Source organism: Ochotona princeps, chromosome 6, assembly GCF_030435755.1.
Source record: "Ochotona princeps isolate mOchPri1 chromosome 6, mOchPri1.hap1, whole genome shotgun sequence".
NCBI classification, from domain to species: domain Eukaryota; kingdom Metazoa; phylum Chordata; class Mammalia; order Lagomorpha; family Ochotonidae; genus Ochotona; species Ochotona princeps.
The window spans coordinates 82,062,234-82,081,073 of record NC_080837.1 but is presented as its reverse complement, the minus strand read 5'-3'; the positions used below and the strand labels follow the sequence as shown (position 1 = coordinate 82,081,073).

Genomic DNA, 18,840 nt, shown 5'->3' with positions numbered 1-18,840 from the left:
CCATCTCATGCAGGCTCCTTGGTCATGTCTTTTTTTTCTGTGCAGGGCAGGCATTCTTTCAGGACCTGGCCCAGGGCCCGTTAAAAGCCCCGGAACTTCTCTCCCAGTGTTCCACGGAACGCCGAAGATGGCGGCCAGCATCGCGCTGCTGTCTCCAACACACCGGATCCCTGTTTCAAGGCAGTTTTACGTGGTTGTCTCAGAATGCTGCAGGGTCCCAGGTGTTTTGAGTTTTCTACAAAGAACTGCCACCCGAAAGGCGTGCCTCAGAGGAAGCGTGACAATACAAATGGTCAGTTGCCCACCTTTGGGAAGATAACCTGGGCCTCTCCCTACATACCAGCAGGAGCCGCACCGCACCTCCAACCCCGCACAGCTGCACACCCAGGTCAGCAGGAGTGGGGGTGGGAAAGGATGATGCTACTATTTACATTTCTCAAATGAGAAAAAAAACCACAGGTATTTGCTTCAGTTAGCCAGTGTCTGGTAAAATCATAAATGCTACAATTTAAAAAAGAAGAATTGGCCACAGCACTGTGGCTCAACAGGCTAATCCTCCACCTTCCAGCACCAAGATCCCATGTGGGCGTGGGTTCATGTCCTGGCTGCTCCATTTCGCATCTAGCTTCATGTTTATGGCCTGGGAAAGCGACAGAGAACAGCCTAAGTGCTTGGGACCCTATAGCCACCTAGGAGACCTGGAGGAGGCTCCTGGCTCTTGGCTTCAGATGGGTTCAGCTCTGGCCATTTCAGCCATCTGGGGCATGAATCAGTGGATGGAAGATCTTTCTCTTTCTTTCTCTCTATAAATCTGCCTTTCTAATCAAAATAAATAAATATTAAAAATTTTTTTGACAGGCAGAGTTACAGACAAAAAGAAAGAGCTCTCCCATCCTCTGGTTCGCATCCCAATAGGCCATAAACCCGGCCAAACCCAGGAGCTAAAATCCCATCCATGTCTCCATGCTGGTGGCAGGGCCCAAGCCCTTGGGCCTCTTGGACTGCGTTTTCAGGTGCTTAGCAGGGAGCTGGGTCAGATCTGGGGCGCAGATGGACTGCTTACTCACCTGGAAGTTCTCAGTGGACAGTAGCCTCTGCTCTGCAGCTTTAGCTGCCATCAGCCAACTATGTGCAGGAACCTTTTCTTTCTTTTAATTTTTTATTATTATTATCATTTTATGATACAGTCGCATAGGCTCCTAGTATTTCCCTTATCCCAGCCCCAATTTCACTCCCCCCCACCTAGTTCCTCTATATCATTACTAAAATATAGTTCTTCATACACAGTCATATGTCCATCACTGCGGGCATGGACAATGGCAGAGAGTCCAGCATCCTATTGTCAAGATATAGTAAACAGTTTCATTGTAAGTCCATCTTTCTCTGGAAGCAGAAATGCATACTACATTGTGTCCTTACATATAGGTATGTTAGTCTCCATTTCACAGCTACTGTACATCCCCTAAAATGAAAAATCATAATACAAAATCAACAATAGAAAGAAAAATTAAAATTTACAATGCCATGAAATTAAATAACATGTTACTAGATATGAGAGTCTCTATTACACAGCTATCATACATCCCCTTAAATGAAGAGCCACAAAACAAAATCAACATCAGGAAGAAAAAAGAAATTAACAACACCATGAAGTTAAATAACATGCTACTAAATGCCTAACGTGTAGCTGAAGAGATGAAAATCAAGAACCTTCTTGAAGAAAATGATGCCACTGCATGATCTATGAGTTATTGAAGAAGTTAATCAAAAGAAGTTTTGAAGAGATGAAACCAACAGAAAACATCAAAACCCATGCGATACAGATTCCACTGATTTTTGTTGGTGAAATGTGTCTCTTCTGGTTTTGCTTTTTAATCCAGTCTACTAAATCTATGACATTTAGTATGAGCTTAAGCCATTTACATTCAGGTTAATATGTATGGGTGGTACTTTGGTCCTGTCATTTTAGGAATGGGTTGTTAATTGGTTTAGTCTTCTGTTGTCATTTCTTCCCATTTGCCTTTGGTTTTGGTAGGTGCTATTCCTCTTCTCTGTCAAGAGAACATCTTGAAGTATCATTTGTAGGGCAGATTTGGAAGAGGCAAATTCTTTCAACTTTTCTTTACTGTGGAAGAATTTTATTTCATTTTCAAAGACAAAAGAAAGCTTTGCTGGATATGTTATCCTAGGCCGACAATTTTTTTCTTTTAGAATCTGGAATATATCACTCCATTCTCTTCTGACCTGTAGAGCTTTCTGTGAGAGGTCTCCTGTGAGTTTAATTGGCATTCCTTTATATGTCAATTGATTTTTCTCACGTGCACATTTAAGAATTTTTTCCTTATGTTCAATTGAAGAGAGCTTGATGACCATGTGTCTAGGTGAAGATCGCTTTTGATCAGGCCTGTTGGGAGTTCTGTGCCCTTCCTGGATGTGTTTTCCCAATTATCTCTCCAGATTAGGGAAATTTTCCTTTATTATTTCATTAAATATATTTCTAAAACCAGTTTCTCTTTCTGCACCTTCTGGGACTCCCATAACTCTTATATTTGGCCTCTTCATAGTGTCTTTCAATTCTTGAATACTTTTTTTGGCCTGATAAAGCTCTGCTTCCAGCTTTTTGTTTGCTTCCCCCTGGTGACAGGAAATATCTTCCAATTCTGAGATTCTTTCTTCTGCTTGCTTCATTCTATTTTGGAGACTCTCCACTGTACTTTTTTTTTTGCCTTTTCATTGAGTTTATTTTTGTTTATGTTCATTTTCTACACTGCTGAAACAATACATTTTATATTTCACTTTATTCATTTAAGGAAAAGTTTTTCACCTTGTGTTCTTCATAAATTTTCACAGCAATGTGTTATTTCATAATGGTAAGATTGTTTGCTTAGGTATAACCATTTAGACTCTTCCCCAATATTTTATCAGGAAAACTTGCAAACCACTGTACTTTTAATTTGCTCTACTGTGTTCTTAATTTCTGATATATAAGCCTTGATTTGCTTTATTGCTGCTGTTGCTTGTGTAAAATATTCCTTAAATTCTTTGAACTCTTGTATGTGCTTCTCATTGTTGATCAGAAGATTTAAAATGAGTTTTATGGATTCTGTGTCCCCCATTTTCTTGATGTCTTGCTCAGTGAACTCTGAGGTTGGCATAGGGTTTTGCTCCTTTGCAGCGGAGTTCTCAGTAATATTCATTGTGCCTTTGTCTCTTCTTTTGCTCTTGGTCATTGTACTTCTGGTTAGCAGAGTCTTCTCCTTGGGGCAGGTTTCTAAACTGTGTCACCCACAGGTCTACAATGCGATTTTACTGATTGCAGTTGGTACACAACTTTTTGCTTGCAGCCACTTGTGCCACAACCTCCAGCGAGTTCCAGGTCTGGGTTCTTATGTTAGATTTCCACCGTGGTCTCCACAGCCCCAGCTCCTGGCTCACCACTCTCCACCTTCTGTGATACCATGCTGAGGCTGCACCGTTGTCTCTGCAACCTTTCTCCCACTCCCGGTTGGAGCAGGTACCAGGAGTAGGGAGACACCAAGTGTCCTATCTAGGTAGATTGTTGGTGGCGCTGATCTTGCCAAAACCTGTTGGATGTTAGATCTGGGTGCCACATGGACCTATTTTGACCCGTATGATACCACAGTCGGTATTATTTTCCTGCAGGACCAGTGCAATCCAGGAACTCTGAGTTCTTGCGAGCTCAGCACATGTGCAGTTCACTGTTATCCCCTGCAGTCCTAAAGCTTTTGCCACAGTGTGCAAAATGGTGCCTGACGTACCACTACTAGAGTTCCTGATCTGCTGTCCGTCAGGTCTGAGGGCTCCCCAGACCTGTCCTGGGTGGAACCTGCAGAATGCCACGTTGCCGCAGTTCACTGAGTCAGAAATGAGCTCACTCCCAGCTCAGTGTATGCTCAGTCTTTTCCCTTGCCCTTTGCTCCTTAGGCAAAATGGCACCCAATTCAGCTCTAGCGGGCTGACAGCGCTGTAAAATCCGCCCTGTTCTCGCACTGCCCATCTGTGATCTGCGGCTCTGTCTCTGCTCCTGGTCAAATCAAACGGACCAGCAGGACGGACAGTTCTTTGTCTGGGTTCACCTCCCAGGCTCCCAGTGAAAGTCCCTTCCCACCTGGTTGCTGGTGGAGTTCTGGCTGCTGGTGGGGTTCAGATTGCCTTTAGCTGAATGCCGCTGGAGTATCAGTCACTGTAACACCACGCCATTGCTTTTGCTGCTTTCCTGTGTCTGTCAGTCTCCAGGTACCCCTCTGCTGTTGTTCTGTCCTCTCCTATTTCCTGGATATGTCCTCTCTGCTTCATCCCGATTAAATGTTTCTCCATCTGTTTAAATGTGTCCTTACCCTATTCCGCCATCTTGATTCTGTTGTTCTGGAACCTTTTCAAAGAAAATTCCAGAAATAAGCAATGCATAAGCTTTAATGAGTGTACTGTTCTGGACTCCTGCTCCTTCTCACTGCATCCTTCCCTGCCCAGTGTTTGCTGGCTGTATGCACTACCTGCCTGTTGCTTACTTAGCAGCCATCTGGGGCTCCAGAGAGACTGTAGTGCTATTACAGTGCTCGGGTTTGTTGCCATGTGGGATTTCAGGCCTCCCCAGGGATCACTAGAGCCCCTTGCCCTCCGCACACACAGGTAAGGGTAGACTACACCAGGGCGTCCCTCTATCAGCAGCCAGAACACATTTCCTCCCAAAGAAACCTGGAGTTCTCATGCAGGAGTTTGCACACGGTAGCCACAGGCCCACGCCAGCCCACTGCCTATGATGACACAGCTTGAAAGCTAAACAGTTTCTACACCAATAAATACGGGAGGGGGGGGGAACCAAAGACTGTTTCACGATACATCAGCTTGATAGGAAATTGAAAATTCAGTGTCCGGGCCCCGTGGCGTGGTCTAGCGGCTAAAGTCCTCGCCTTGAAAGCCCCGGGATCCCATATGGACGCCGGTTCTAATCCCGGCAGCTCCACTTCCCATCCAGCTCCCTGCTTGTGGCCTGGGAAAGCAGTTGAGGACGGCCCAATGCTTTGGGACCCTGCACCCACGTGGGAGACCCGGAAGAGGTTCCAGGTTCCCGGCATCGGATCGGCGCGCATCGGCCCGTTGCGGCTCACTTGGGGAGTGAATCATCGGACGGAAGATCTTCCTCTCTGTCTCTCCTCCTCTGTGTATATCTGCCTGTAATAAAATGAATAAATCTTTAAAAAAAAAAAAAAAAAAAAAAAAAGAAAATTCAGTGTCCGTAAATAATTATGGATGCGTGGCGCCACCCATGTGTTTGCATGTTCTCTATGGCTGCTCTGGTACTACCACGGCAGAACTGGAGGGTGCAGCAGAGACCCCCACAGCCCACAAGGTCTAACGTGCAGTTTGGGACCTTTGGTAGGAAGTATGCACTGGCTGGGCCTACAGGCGTAAAGTGGAGAGGGAGAGACGTGGCAAGGCTGAGTTCCAAGCGCTGCCTTGTGGAGAGACGTTTCTGAGAATTAATTTTGCTTAAAGAAATGGTCTTTAGAACATTCATGTAAAATGCATATTATGACACCACTGTGCATGGGTTTCAAAATGTTTTGTGCCAAAATAATCTCCTCTTTAAAAAAAAAAATTGGGGCAGAGGCACACAGAGACCTTGACACAGTTCCCATCCTCTGGTTCACTCCTCAACAGCTGCAGTCAAGGTCAAAGCCAGGAACTCAATGCAGGTCTCCCATGTGGGTGTCAGGGACCTAATGACCTGAGCCTTCAGCTGGCGCCGTCCTGGCACTGCACGTCAGAAGCTAGAGCCAGAAGCCAGAGCCAGGAACTGAACACAGGCCAGCCCCGTGGATGGCGGGAAGACGGGTGCTTGAGCCGTGACCTGCTCAGCTCCCGGGCTGTGCACCACCAAGAACCAGAACCGGACACCAAGCTGAGACGTGAAACCAGGGTGCAGGTGCATGTAGGGTCTTCCCTGTTGTGTCAAACACCAGCCATGAGGTGGACATATTCCAGGCTATACACCCGCTCCAAGACACACATTAGTAACATTTCCCACAAACTTATCAAAGCCCTTCATAGGCCTCACAGCAGTGATTACAGCAGCATCTTCTGGTGGAGAGGAGAGCTTATACTCATTGTTTTTGAGATCTCAAGGTGCATCCCAATGACCAACTTACTTTCCCCACCGCCCAAAGGAATCCAACTAGTTTGATGAAATTTCATTTTCATCAAGCATACCAAAAATGTGTCATGTTGTCAGAGCTGTGTGTGTCAGAGGCAATAAACAAGCCCTTGTAATCCTTTCCTCTTGCTTAACCAGGAAATCAACACTTGCCAAGGAAAAATTTAAAACAATCCCACAAAGTTTTATGTTCGGTTCAAAACATGGAATGTTCTCAGGCTTCAGGATCATGTAATCCTGCCAACCCAGCACCGCTGTCGTGGCGTTGTGGGTGGGAACATGCGTGTGCTGCCGCCGCTTTCCCTCCAGTGCACTCAGAGGGTCACAGCTCACCCTCTGAATTCTGGAGACAGACAAGGTCGCAAATGTTTTCCTCTGAGAAAGTAGACTCATCAGAGAGATCACTATGCTTTCTGTTAAATAAGGCATCTCCCCGCAGGAGCCCCCTTGGCTCTCGGGCTGCTGTCTGTCATTGGCCGAGAGATTGTGTTGGATATGGCAACCCTGACGGACTCATTCGTTTGGCCAATGGGAAAGGAAATAAAAGCAAAAATGTCAGACCTCAAAATCCATACTTCCCTGAACTGCTTTCATTTTGCGAAGTGGGTGTGTGCGCGGCATGAACTCAACAGACATGCCACCATGGCTAAGTGAAAAAATGTCTTGACTCTCTTGTACTATTTGTTTATCTTTCATAACAAAATTAGAAAAAACTTTTGAGTAGAAGAGTGGAAACTTCAGAGCACATTTTGTTTCAGTTAAAATAAGAAAGACTCATATCAGATTCCTGAAATATAACAATGAAATTGTGGCTTTGTTATTGGGGAAAAACCCATCTTGTTCCAAACTGGTGTCCCAGTGCTCAGGGCGTGAGCTGACAGCAGGAGACAGCAGCGAGCGTACCCCACCCGCTTGCTTAGGACTAAGAATGGAGCTCAGCTCGGGTGGCAAATACATGCCAAGCGTGGGCCTGATCTCCCGGGTGAGTGGCAGGGACTGGGATGGCAGGAGACAACATTTGCAAGCATGTGAAGGGAGCTTGAGAAATGGAAATTGCCTTCAAATTTGATTTTTTTTTACACTGTTTTCACTCTCCAACTAAGGTGCGCCCTCTGAATCACCTTGCTTCCAGGGCAGCTGGGGATAAGCGAGTGGGGACAGATGCCATTTTCCACCTGTTCTTGGCTTCCAGGTAGCCTCTTGCCCCACTAGGGACCAATTAAATAGAAGTGTGTTTGACTAGGAATCCCAAGAAGGACCCAATGAAACAGGTGCACTTAAAAACACAGGAGTCAGAGGAGGCATTAAATAGATGAAGCCCTGTGGTCTGATTCTCTCTTATGGGGCACAAGGAACTTTCTGGAAGCAGCAGAATACTGCTGACTTTCTCCCTAAGTGGAATTTGTCGTATTCAAAGGTGGGTCAGGAAAAGAGGGTTGTGTTTTTGTTCTTATTGTATAACTAATGAAAAATACTTTTGGTAAAAAAAAAAAAGTGTTGTCTGAAACCTCAAGCCTTCAGTTGCTTGGCATGGGGGTTGCACTGCCTCTCTGCGTGGAGGGTCAGTGGCTCTGGGGACAGGGCCTGGTACCGGGACACGCCATGCTTGGGAACTGCTGTGCCACCCAGGCCAAGGCTCTGTGGCTGAGCCTTCAAATGCAGTGCTGGAACCCTTCAAACGCAGGACCGTAAGCTTCACCTGCAGGCAGGGGGAAGGTTTATTCCGTTTTCCACGTTTTGTAAAATTCATTGAAAAGCCTCCAGATGTCCAAAACCTTAAAACCTTAAAAGCTAAACACAAGGGGAGTTGGGGGGGAGCTGCTAAACAGGAAATGAAAACCAAGGTGGAAGCCTATATGGACACTATGAGCCAGGCTGTGTTGGCAACGCCCGCGTCGCCGCGTACCCCGAGCCGAGCGGAGGGGCTAGGGTTACAGACAGACAACACACAAGACAACACAAGACAACACGCAGTGGGTCACTCTTGTACACAGAATGCCAACTTTATTTGGGGTCCACCTGCATCTTATAGTCTGCTTAGCCCCTCCCAGTATTATCCCAATGTTCAAGCAACACCTAAGCCCCCCTGGGGCATCTTAACAAAAGGGAGGTAAGGAAGAGGGAACTTGCAGTCAAGCCAGGGGCTAAATGCATTAGGCCAAGATTTCCCACTGTGTTACCTCTTAGAAACAAGCTAAGCTGTGGAGTTAACCCTTGGGAGACCGGGGCCCACAAGGCTGGCCCTGAATTGAGTCCTTGGTCCTTCCCAGGAACGCTTGCTGGGCACTAAATCTGAGATGCCCCTTCGCTCCATTTGGAGCCAAAAATTGTCCCAGATGCACCTGTTCAGAAAGGTCCCCAGGTCCCCTAGCCCTCCGCAGGGCTGTGGCCAGCAGCGTTCTACCCTGGCCGCACCAGCACGCAGTGGCATCATCTTACCACGGCATCAGTGACCTTGGGGACGCAGGCGCACTGCCCGCGTCACTGTCATGGATCCCCAGCCCGGCTGCGTGGTGGTCACGGGTAACAGTCTCTCTTCTTGCTTTGCTTTCCCTGGAATGTGCGCTTGCTGGGTCCTGGGGAGAAGGGCTCCGGAGGGGACAGAGTGGCAGCTGGCGGAGTTATGGGCGCTAGTGCAAGCTCCAAGCTTGCTTCCTGCTCTGCCTTGTAAGCTCGTTAGCTAGCCCCTGGGGTTTTCGTGCTTATGCCCACACTGACTCCAGGCGATTCCCAGGTGGCTTGGGCTCCAAGTATAGCTTAACACCACCAGCCATTGCTTGTTCTCCCAGGGTCCAGAGTGGGATGGGCACAGCTGGCATTGTTGGGGTGCAGTTTTATAGCAAGAAATGGGGACGGAAACCCTACGGTGGACACCCCAGAGAAACACAGGACCGGAAAGAAACACAGCTAGCTGTCCCCTGGTGCCACCCTAGCTGCCTGCATCTCGCCCGTGTCACAGCTGGCTCTCAAGGGCTGGATCTTCACATAGCTTCTGCTATAGACACACCTGGCACACTTTCCCTTCCTGAAAATGGGGTTAAAAGAAGGAAAGCTGGGCAGTGTTTGTTGTGGGTGAAGCACAGGCTGGCAGTACCATCGTGCCTCACAGTTGGCATGGGTCTCTGTCTCAGCCTTCCCAGGTCCCTGGGCTGCTGGCAGATGCTGCCCCACCTGGCATGCTCCATGCCCCCCAACTGTAGCCTCCCTTCCCTAGACTTGCTCAGAGCTCCTGGGAGCAGCCTCTGGGTGTAATTGGAATTGGTGGTGGACAGAGAGGGGAGCAAGGACTCTGACGATCTTCTACCAGGTGACTGGCACCAGTGATGACAGAGAGAGAGAGAGAGAGAACAAGCAAGCAAAAGCTTGCACTGTGCCCTGGGTTCCAGGGATCCCAGGCGATGGACTTCTCCAGCCCCACTCAAGGCCGGCCCCTTGAGGTCCCAAAGCAGGGGGCTTTGGCTCCTGCAAATCAAGCATGGCATACCTGCACCTGCTAGGTCCAGCACGATGGCTCAGTGGCTAAATCCTCATCTTGCAAGCACCAGGATCCCATGTGTGTGCCAGTTCATGTCCCAGCTGCTCCATTTCCCATCTAGCTTGCGGCCTGGGAAAATAGGGACGGCCCAAAGCCTTAGGACACTGTACCAGCTTGAGAGGCCAGAAGTTCCTGGCTCCTAATTCAGATCAGCTCAGCTCCAGCCATTGCAGCTACTCAGGGAATAAGCCAGTGAATGGAAGATCTTTCTTTCTGTCTCTCCTTTTCTCTGTACATCTGCCTTTCCAATAAAATGAATAAATATTTTTTAAAATCCTGCTGACAGGTGCTTTTCCTGATTTAAAACAGAGAAGAAAGAGAAAGAGAGAGCTCTCATCTACTGGGTCACATGCCCAAATGCCCACAGCAGCCAGGGCTGGGGGGCAAAGCCAAGAGCCAGGAACTTAACCCAAGTCTCCCACATGAGTGGCAAGAGCCCAACTCCATAAGCCATCTTCTGGCACCTGCCAAGGTACACATGAGCAGGAAGCTGAAACCAGGTGTTGGCATGGGAGGAGATGCTGTGATGTGGGCTGGGCACACCAGCAAGTGGCTTCTTAATCACACACCAGACACCCGCCCTATGGTTTCGTGTTTAAACCCACGATCCACTGTGCTCACTTTCCAGTAGATTGTGTCTTAGGTGTGTGTGTGTGGGGGGGTACCTATGGGTGTGCGCCTTAGGGGTGTGTGGGGGGGTACCTATGGGTGTGCGCCTGCCCCAGCACCTTTGTAGAGAAGGCTCTCGCCATCTCCTCCACTGCGTGGCTTTTGCACATCTGTCAAAGAACAGAGCACGTTCCTCCCGTGGCTGCAGTGCTGGTTTTGAGACCTGCCTTCCAGTCCGACCTGTGTGCACACGTTGTCTCTGCCCCTTCCGAAAAGCCGCTCGCATCACTCCCAGGCTGGGGACCCTGCAGGAATTCCCTGCCTTGATGATCAGGGTAGCTGCAAGGGATCTAGGCAGAGGCACAGCACAGCTTGGTTTGAGCCACCTTTGCTGACTTTGGTTTCAGGTTTTGGGCCCTTCCGGCAGCACCTGGTGAATGCCAGCTGGGAAGCGGTGAAGGTAAAGTGCTTAACCCTGACTTGAAGGGCCACTTGAAGGCATTCAGGCATTCTCACAGCTGACGAGCCTCCACATCCGCTGCATCTTACGCTGTCTTGTGTTTGGACAGTGCTTCCCTGCTTCTTTGGACAGTCTGTTTTTGTTGCTAAAAAGAGATTGATTGGGCCTGGCGTGATAGCGTAGCAGTTAAAATCCTCACGTTGAACGTGCCGGGATCCCATATGGGCACTGGTTCTAATCCCGGCAGCTCCACTTCCCATCCAGCTCCCTGCTTGTGGCCTGGGAAAGCAGTCGAGGATGGCCCAAAGCCTTGGGACCCTGCACCTGTGTGGGAGACCCAGAAGAAGTTCCTGGTTCCTGGCTTCTATTTATTTTTATTGGAAAGGCAGATATACAGAGAGGAGGAGAGACAGAGAAAAAGATCTTCCATATGCTGGTTTATTCCCCAAATGGCTGCAATGGTTGGAACTGAGTCAATCTGAAGCCAGGAACCAGGAACTTCTTCTGGGTCTCCCACACAGGTGCAGGGTCCCAAGGCTTTGGGCCATCCTCGACTGCTTTCCCAGGCCACAAGCAGGGAGCTGGATGGGAAGTGGAGCTGCCGGGATTAGAACCAGTGCCCATATGAGATTCTGGCACTTGGAGGTGGAGAATTAGCCATTCAAACCATTGCTCTGGGCCCGTTCAGACAGTCTTGCTGGGTGCCCAGTCCCTGGGGCTTAGACCTGATGACATTCTTCATAGCCTCTCTGGATCACACATCTGTCAGCTTGGCCGGCTCATCTTGCTTTGAAGGGTTCAGACCAGAATCCTGAGAACACGAGGAGTATAGCTGTGCTCCCAGACACGTGCTGATGTCCTGGAGTGCTGGCTCCTGGCTCAGCCTGGCCCAAACCTCGCGCACACACACACACACATACACACACACATGAGGACACACCACCAGCACAGCTGAAGTCCAACGAGGACTTGAACTCAGACAACAACTTCCAGTTCCTTTTCATTCTGGAAAGAGCTCTTTTTTTTTTTTAGATTTATTCATTTTATTACAGCCAGATATACAGAGAGGAGGAGAGACAGAGAGGAAGATCTTCCTTCCAATGATTCACTCCCCAAGTGAGCCGCAACGGGCCGGTGCGCGCCGATCCGAAGCCGGGAACCTGAAACCTCTTCCGGGTCTCCCACGTGGGTGCAGGGTCCCAAAGCATTGGGCCGTCCTCAACTGCTTTCCCAGGCCACAAGCAGGGAGTTGGATGGGAAGTGGAGCTGCCGGGATTAGAACTGGCGCCCATATGGGATCCTGGGGCTTTCAAGGCGAGGACTTTAGCCGCTAGGCCACGCCACGGGGCCCCTGGAAAGAGCTCTTTGCAGAGGTGGGACAGGGAAGGCTGCTGGCATGGCCCGTGGCCACCGCCATGTCTACCCACACTGGTGGTTGGGAACTCCCAGGAGGCATTTGGGGAGCACACTCCACCAGCATTTCGCTGGGGTCCCCGCCCTCTCGTGCACATGTAGGACAATTCTTATATCCAGATTGGTCCCTACGTTCTACCAGCCCCCTTTACAGTTAGAAACCGCTGGGCAATTTGAAGCAGCCGGTGAATCATGATTGACTACTAAAGAGACCAGAACAGCTGGAAACACATGTGCTTCCAAAAGACAGCAAGGGAAAATGAGCAGAACTCCAAGAATAGACAAATCCACGCCGAAGTTGGAGATTTCAGTCCTGCCCTCCTCAAGAATGGACAAACACATTCAGAACTGGTAAGGATGCGGAAGACTTGAACGACGTGTGGGTCAGGCCCGCCTAAAGGCCCTTGGGGAGCAACAGCACATCTCTGTCCTAGCACACAGAGAACGGTCACCAAGACAGACACACCCAGAATCAGCCTGAATCCCACCACAAGGGCTCAGCGGATGCAAGCCGTGTTCCCTCACCATACCAGATGTCAATTAGCAAACACCAGCAGAAAGACCTCTGCTGCGACTCCAGTGATTGGGAAACCGAAGCGCACACCTAGAGCAGCTGTGGACCAGCGGATGGCAGGCACATGGAAGCGGGGCATCAGACATCTGCGGAGATCGGAGATCTGCCGAAGAAACGTGGGATGGAGCTGGCAGCACTCTAAATGACAATGCTGTAACAGCAAAGTCTCACACCGATTGCCTCACTTTCGCCTGAAGAAACAAGAGAAGGCAGCCCAGCTCACACTAGGGTCATCAACGATCCGCTTCATGGATTTGCGGCGTTTTGCTCCCGTGTCTTGAGGTCCTGCGGAGCTCAGCCAGAGGCATGCTGCGCCTGCGCCCTTGCACCAGAAGCTGAGGCCCGTCAGCCAGCTCCTCCTTACCAGGAACACTAGCTGCTATTTATAAGCAAGACAGTCCAGATTATTATACATAATATATGACATAAATAATGATGCATAGTTATGAGACAGACATCCTCCAGTCACGAGAATACCATGCCTCTTCTGCCCAGCTCTCGGCTGACCCTCAGCCTCCACTAGATCCTGGAGTCCTCGCTGCCCCTGCTTGACCCCTCCCTGGCCCCGCCCTGGCCCCTGCTCGGCCCCGCCCTGGCCCTTCCCTGGCCCCGCCCTGGCCCCCTCCCTGGGCTCTGCCTGACCCCACCGTGGCCCCACCCTGGCCCCGCCCTGGGCTCTGCCTGGCCCCTGCCTGGTCCCTCCCTGGTTGTTCCGACAGTTATGGAGAATGCTATACTTTTGATTTTTAAAGATTTATTTGAGCCCCGGCATGGTAGCCTAGTGGCTAAAGTCCTCGCCTTAAGCGTGCTGGAATCCCATATGGATGCTGGCCACAAGCAGGGAGCTGGATGGGAAGTGGAGCTGCCGGGATTAGAACCGGCGTCCATATGGGATCTCGGCGTTCAGGGCGAGGACTTTAGCCGCTAGGCCATGCCGCTGGGCCCGCCAATGTTTTAAAATTATGGTAAAATATACTGAAGAGTTATTGTTTGAAGTGTGTATTTCAGTAACATTCATTACAATCACATTCCTTTGTGCTACTATTACCACTGTCCACTTCTACAACTTTCCATTTCCCCGTTGAGAGCCTAACCTTGTATGTCTGTAAACTTCATTGGAAAGAGGACTTTTATGGAGGTTATTAATGAAACTGGGTTCCTGGGGTGTGCTTAAAGGGACCACTGGCCCCGGAGACAGACACACCTAGCAGGGGTGGCATGTGGGAACATGGGGAATGCCTCATGGGGACCCGACTGTTGCTGTCACCAGCCCCAGCCCTAAGGCACAGGAGGACGGTGTGGGGCTTCTGGAGCTCGGGGGCCAGAGGACACATACCCTCTCCTGGACTGAGAGCCCTGCGGCACTGTGACTTTGATCTCCAAACTCCACAGCTGCCGGGTGGCACATATCTGTCACCCAGAGCCACCACGTGTGTGTGGCAGCTTGCTTTGGCTGCCCTGGGACACACAGGGGCTCCTGAGCCTGGGCCCCCATCCGCCCAGTGGCTGCAAGGCCTCCCAAAGCTGCTCCCCGGGTCTTGGCTTTGGAGGCCTGCTACTGGGCTGGAACCTGCAGCCTTGGTGCCTCCTACTCAGGCTTGCCCTGGGTCCTGTCCCCCCGCCCCCGAAAGCACAGCTGGCATGAGCTGGCCCTCACGGCCTCTCCCCAGCCAGGCTTCCCATCTCCTGCCCGAGCCCCCTTCGCATGGGATTTGGGAAGTGAATAAAGCTTGGCTAGGTCACAGGCACCGAGTTACACTCTGGAAGATGGAGCGGGGCCCTTCATTGAGGCTGAGCTGCCAAGCCAGGACCACAGACATTCACTTCATGCTTGGCCGGAAGGACCAGTCCTCCATGAGGATGCCTGGCAGAGCCACACATATCTGTCACCTCTGGCTGTCTGCAGGGGCCTCTGGGCAGGCCACCTGGCTGGCCCACCATCCATCCAAGGACACACACTCCTGGGTGCCCCAAAATGGCAGGAACAATAGGAAAGAAGGTGTTCATAGAACCCATTCTGGTGACATGGGAGCCTTTAGGGATTGGCCTCTCACTGCCCCAAACTGTCACCAACGGGGAGATACAGATGCCAGGGTTTGCTCCCCAAACCTGGGCAGTCTCCACAGCCCTTTGCCTCTTCTCCCAACACTCTGGCTTCCTCAGTTTGTGGCTATCACCCCAAGTCCCCTGCCATGTCAGAGTTCCCCCAGGGCCCCACTGGGAGCTCCAGATAGATTCCAGGAAGCAGCTCACTTCGGATACTGCAAACTCAGCAGGTTGGGCATTGATCCCATGGTGTCTCAGCCCACACCACCCCTCTTCCCCCTCCTGCACCCACTTTTGGGCAGCTCTGACTCTTTAAAGACTTTATCTTTGTCTCAAAAATAAAGCCCAAACCTGGCTAAGCACACGACCCAAAGATTCCTCCAACTCCTGCTCCCATCTGCCCACACGCAGGGCTCCTGTGGCACCACCAGTGTGTGGGGGGATTCTCGTTGGAATACCTGGGGACATCCTAGCCAGCCAGAATGCAGCGAGGAGCCTGTCACACCAAGTTCCCAATGGCTTCAGGCTCCACCCTCTCCCCCACCTCCCAGGTTCCTCCTAGCTCAACCCCACCCTTCTGTCGAACCCACCCGTGTCCCTCTGCAGACACGCCCTCCCTGAGGCCACCCCTTCCCCACCTTCTGGAGACAGGTGCAGCTGCATGTGTGGGCGCCTGCCCCTCTAGATGGCCTCTTGTCACCCGGTGAACTCAGCAAAGGCAGGGGTCCAAGCTGTGGAAGACACCTTGGAGTGGACCCCCAGACCGGCAAGGTGTCTGCTTCTTTCTACAGGAGCTCAGCAAGCTGGGCCTGGGCGGTGACTTGGGAGTGGAGCTGCGGACTCTTGAGCTGCCCGTGGACTACAGGGAGGTCAGGAAGAGGGTCACTGGGATCTGGGAAGACCTACAGCCGCAAGTGAGTAATGGCTGCAGAGGCGGTGGAGCCGGGTGAAAGCGCAGGCGGGACTGGTGCTGGGGCGGATGGCCACGGTGTACCCTGTCCACACCGAAAGGTCTCCACGGATGTCGAGTGGCTCTGGGTCTGTCTGTAAAAGCTTAAGCTGAAATGTAGAATAGCTTTTAAGAGAAACTATGGGGAGAGAGGAAGAAAACGGAAGTGCTAGTTTCAGCCAGGAGAGTTAGGCCCCATCCTCGTCCATATGACAGGTGGCTGGTGAGGTGCAACCCAGGGCGAGGACGTCCTGGGTCCAGGGAGTAACTGGGAGTGTGGCCCATTGGGCATGGAGGGAGCCCATCTTCCCCCAGCCAGATACTCTTTTTTTTAAGATGTATTTATTTTCCTTTGAAAGGCAGATTTTACAGGGATAGAAAGAGATGATCCTCCTTCCATTGATTCACTCCCCAAATGACCACAATGGCCAGAGCTGAGCTGATCTGAAGCCAGGAGCCAGGTACTTCCTTCATGTCTCCCATGTGAATGCAGGGGCCCAAGAACTGGAGCCATCCTCTGTTGCTTTTCAAGGCCACGAGCAGAGACGGAACAGAGGTGCAGCAACCAGGACATGAGCCAGTGCCCACATGGCTGCAGGATTAGCCACCACACCGGCTCCATTGAGATTGATTGCTACAATACACCATCCCAGCAAAACCAAAATGAAACAAAAATCAAAACAATGGCCAGTTAACAGCATGAACAAAACAAACCCGGCTAGACTGTTAAGAGGATGCCCCAAGTGTTTGGGTAAAATAGCAGCTGTTTTTGAAAAAAGGAACAGTGGTTGGCTCAGCTAGATTTCAACCAGATTTTCATTGGACTGTTATCAACTTCCTTTACCACAATTTTCCACAAAAGATTGCCCTGATGCACTAGGCTTCTCTTAGGAGCGCCTCGGGCCAGCCTGCCAGTCCCTCACCCTCTGGAGGCCGGTCCACTGCCCTGCCCCTTGGGAGGTTTTGAAAGGTTGATGTGTCAGCGCAGTGTGGGTGTCCTGGCTGCTGAGACGCCCCACTGCTTCCTGCCACCTTAGGGGATAGGAGCAGCAACGTCGTGTTTTTCTGGGGCCTAAACGTGCTTTGCACCCCCTACACCTTGGCCCTCCCACGCACCTGGGGGACTCAGCGGCCTGGGTTTCCTGCAATCTCCTAAAGGGCGTGTGTGTCCACACAGCTCGCTGTGCACGTGGGCATGGATGCCTCCGCCAAGGTGATCATTCTGGAACAGTGCGGCAAGAATCGCGGCTACTGGGATGCAGACGTGCGGGGCTTCCGACCGGAGGGTGGCGTGTGCCTCCCAGGTGGCCCGGAGGTGATGGAATCTGTGGTCAGCATGAAGGCGGCCTGCAAACACTTCGCCCTGTAGGGTGTCGACATGGCCTTTTCCCGAGATGCGGGCAGGTGCTGCGTGAGGCTGCTGGGGTCGGGTGGACGCTGTACTGCCCCTTACGCTGACATGTCCCGGAGATGGGAGGGGCTCTGAGGAGTGACACGGAGTTCCTTGTGGTTGCAGGTACATCTGCGACTACGCCTACTATCTGTCCCTGTATCTGGGAAACCGGTGCGCGGTGCTCGTCCACGTGCCTCCCTTGTCGCGCTGTCTCTCTGCGCGCCTGCTGGGAGAAGCCTTACAGGTTATTGCCCGGGCCCTGTTGGAGCAGAGCTCCACAGCCTGTGCCCAGAGCCTGGCTGGCAGAACACCCGACCACGTGGATTCTGACCATGGAGAATGGCCGGGTGAGTCGTCTTCAGACAAAATGCAGCCCCTCAGCCCTCGGGGGAGTTCACCCGTGGTTTGCTAGAGGGAGAGGAGTACTTGGTGATGGTTTTCAGGATGATAGAGTAAAAGAAATGTCACTCATTTTTTTCTTTCTAAACAGCTCTGTAGTGGGTCGTGTGGTCGGTCCTGGCAGAGGCCATGAACACACGGGTGTGGCCATGCCACGTGGCACGGTCCCAGCCTCCAGGTCCGGAGCCACTGTGTGGCCAGCATCTGCCCTTTTCTGCTCATTTCACCCATTCTTAGGTGTGTTGTTCAGTATGTCGCAGGCAATGATCACCACCACCCATCCCTGGAACTTTCTTACTATCCCAAACTGAAGTGCTGGGTTGGTTACGCAACTGGCTGGTCCCCTCGTCCTCTTACCTCCAGCCTCTGTCAGTCACCGTTATCACAGCCACCCCAGCTCGCCTCTGCCATGAACCTGGTGACTCTAGGTACCCAATAACAAGTGAGGTTGCAGTGTCTGTGCCTTGTGTCCTATTCCACTTAGTATGGTGTCCTCGAGGCCCATATATGTCGGGGCGCAAGGCAGGGTTTCCCTTTTTCAAGGCTGCAGACTGTCCCACCCGACCGTAGTGTTTCATTTGTCCAGCTCTAGACGGGCTCCTGGGGTCGTCATCTCTCTTGCCTGCTGCTCAGGGCTGCTTCAGACATTGGTGGGCAGATTTCTGTTCAAGCTACTGACTCAGTTCTTGGGTGTTTAGCCCAGAGGTGGATTCCGGGGTCTAATTCCTACTGTGGCTCATAGATGTTAGCAATGTCACACTGCTCTCCTCTGTGTTTGCACCATGTGTTACATTCCTGTCTGCAGTGTTTGGTTAAGGTTTAGTTTCTGGGCTTAGCTTTTTTTTATGGTCAGCACTATTCTTCATTTTTCTTCCGTTAAGGTTTATTTATTTAGGGCCTGGTGCGGTGGCCTAGTGGCTAAAGTCCTCGCCTCAAATGTGCTAGGATCTCAAATGGGCACCGGTCCTAATCTTGGCAGCCCTGCTTCCCATCCAGCTCCCTACTTGTGCCCTGGGAAAACAGTCGAGGACAGCCCAAAGCCTTGAGACCCTGCACCCGGGTAGAGACCTGGAAGAGGCTCCTGGTTCCTGGCTTTGAATCAGCTCAGCACCGGCCATTGTGGTCACTTAGAGAGTGAATCATCAGATGGAAGATCTTCCTCTCTGTCTCTCCTCCTCTCTGTATATCTGACTTTGCAATAAAAATAAATAAATCTTAAAAAAATTTTATATAGGGGTTGGCATATAGCTCAACTTGCTAATCCTCTTGCAAGCGTAGGGATTCTAT

At 51.1% G+C, this 18,840-nt stretch overlaps 1 protein-coding gene across 1 annotated transcript; it reads left to right on the top strand.

The window, feature by feature from the left end:
- The first annotated feature begins 196 nt into the window (after nt 1–196).
- Nucleotides 197–17,566, top strand: PGPEP1L (pyroglutamyl-peptidase I like). Its single transcript, XM_058665417.1, is given in 5 exon segments — nt 197–388; nt 10,727–10,779; nt 15,604–15,726; nt 16,939–17,165; nt 17,278–17,566. Coding segments are annotated over 5 exon segments (876 nt in total). The 5' UTR covers nt 197–204.
- The last annotated feature ends 1,274 nt before the right edge of the window (nt 17,567–18,840 follow it).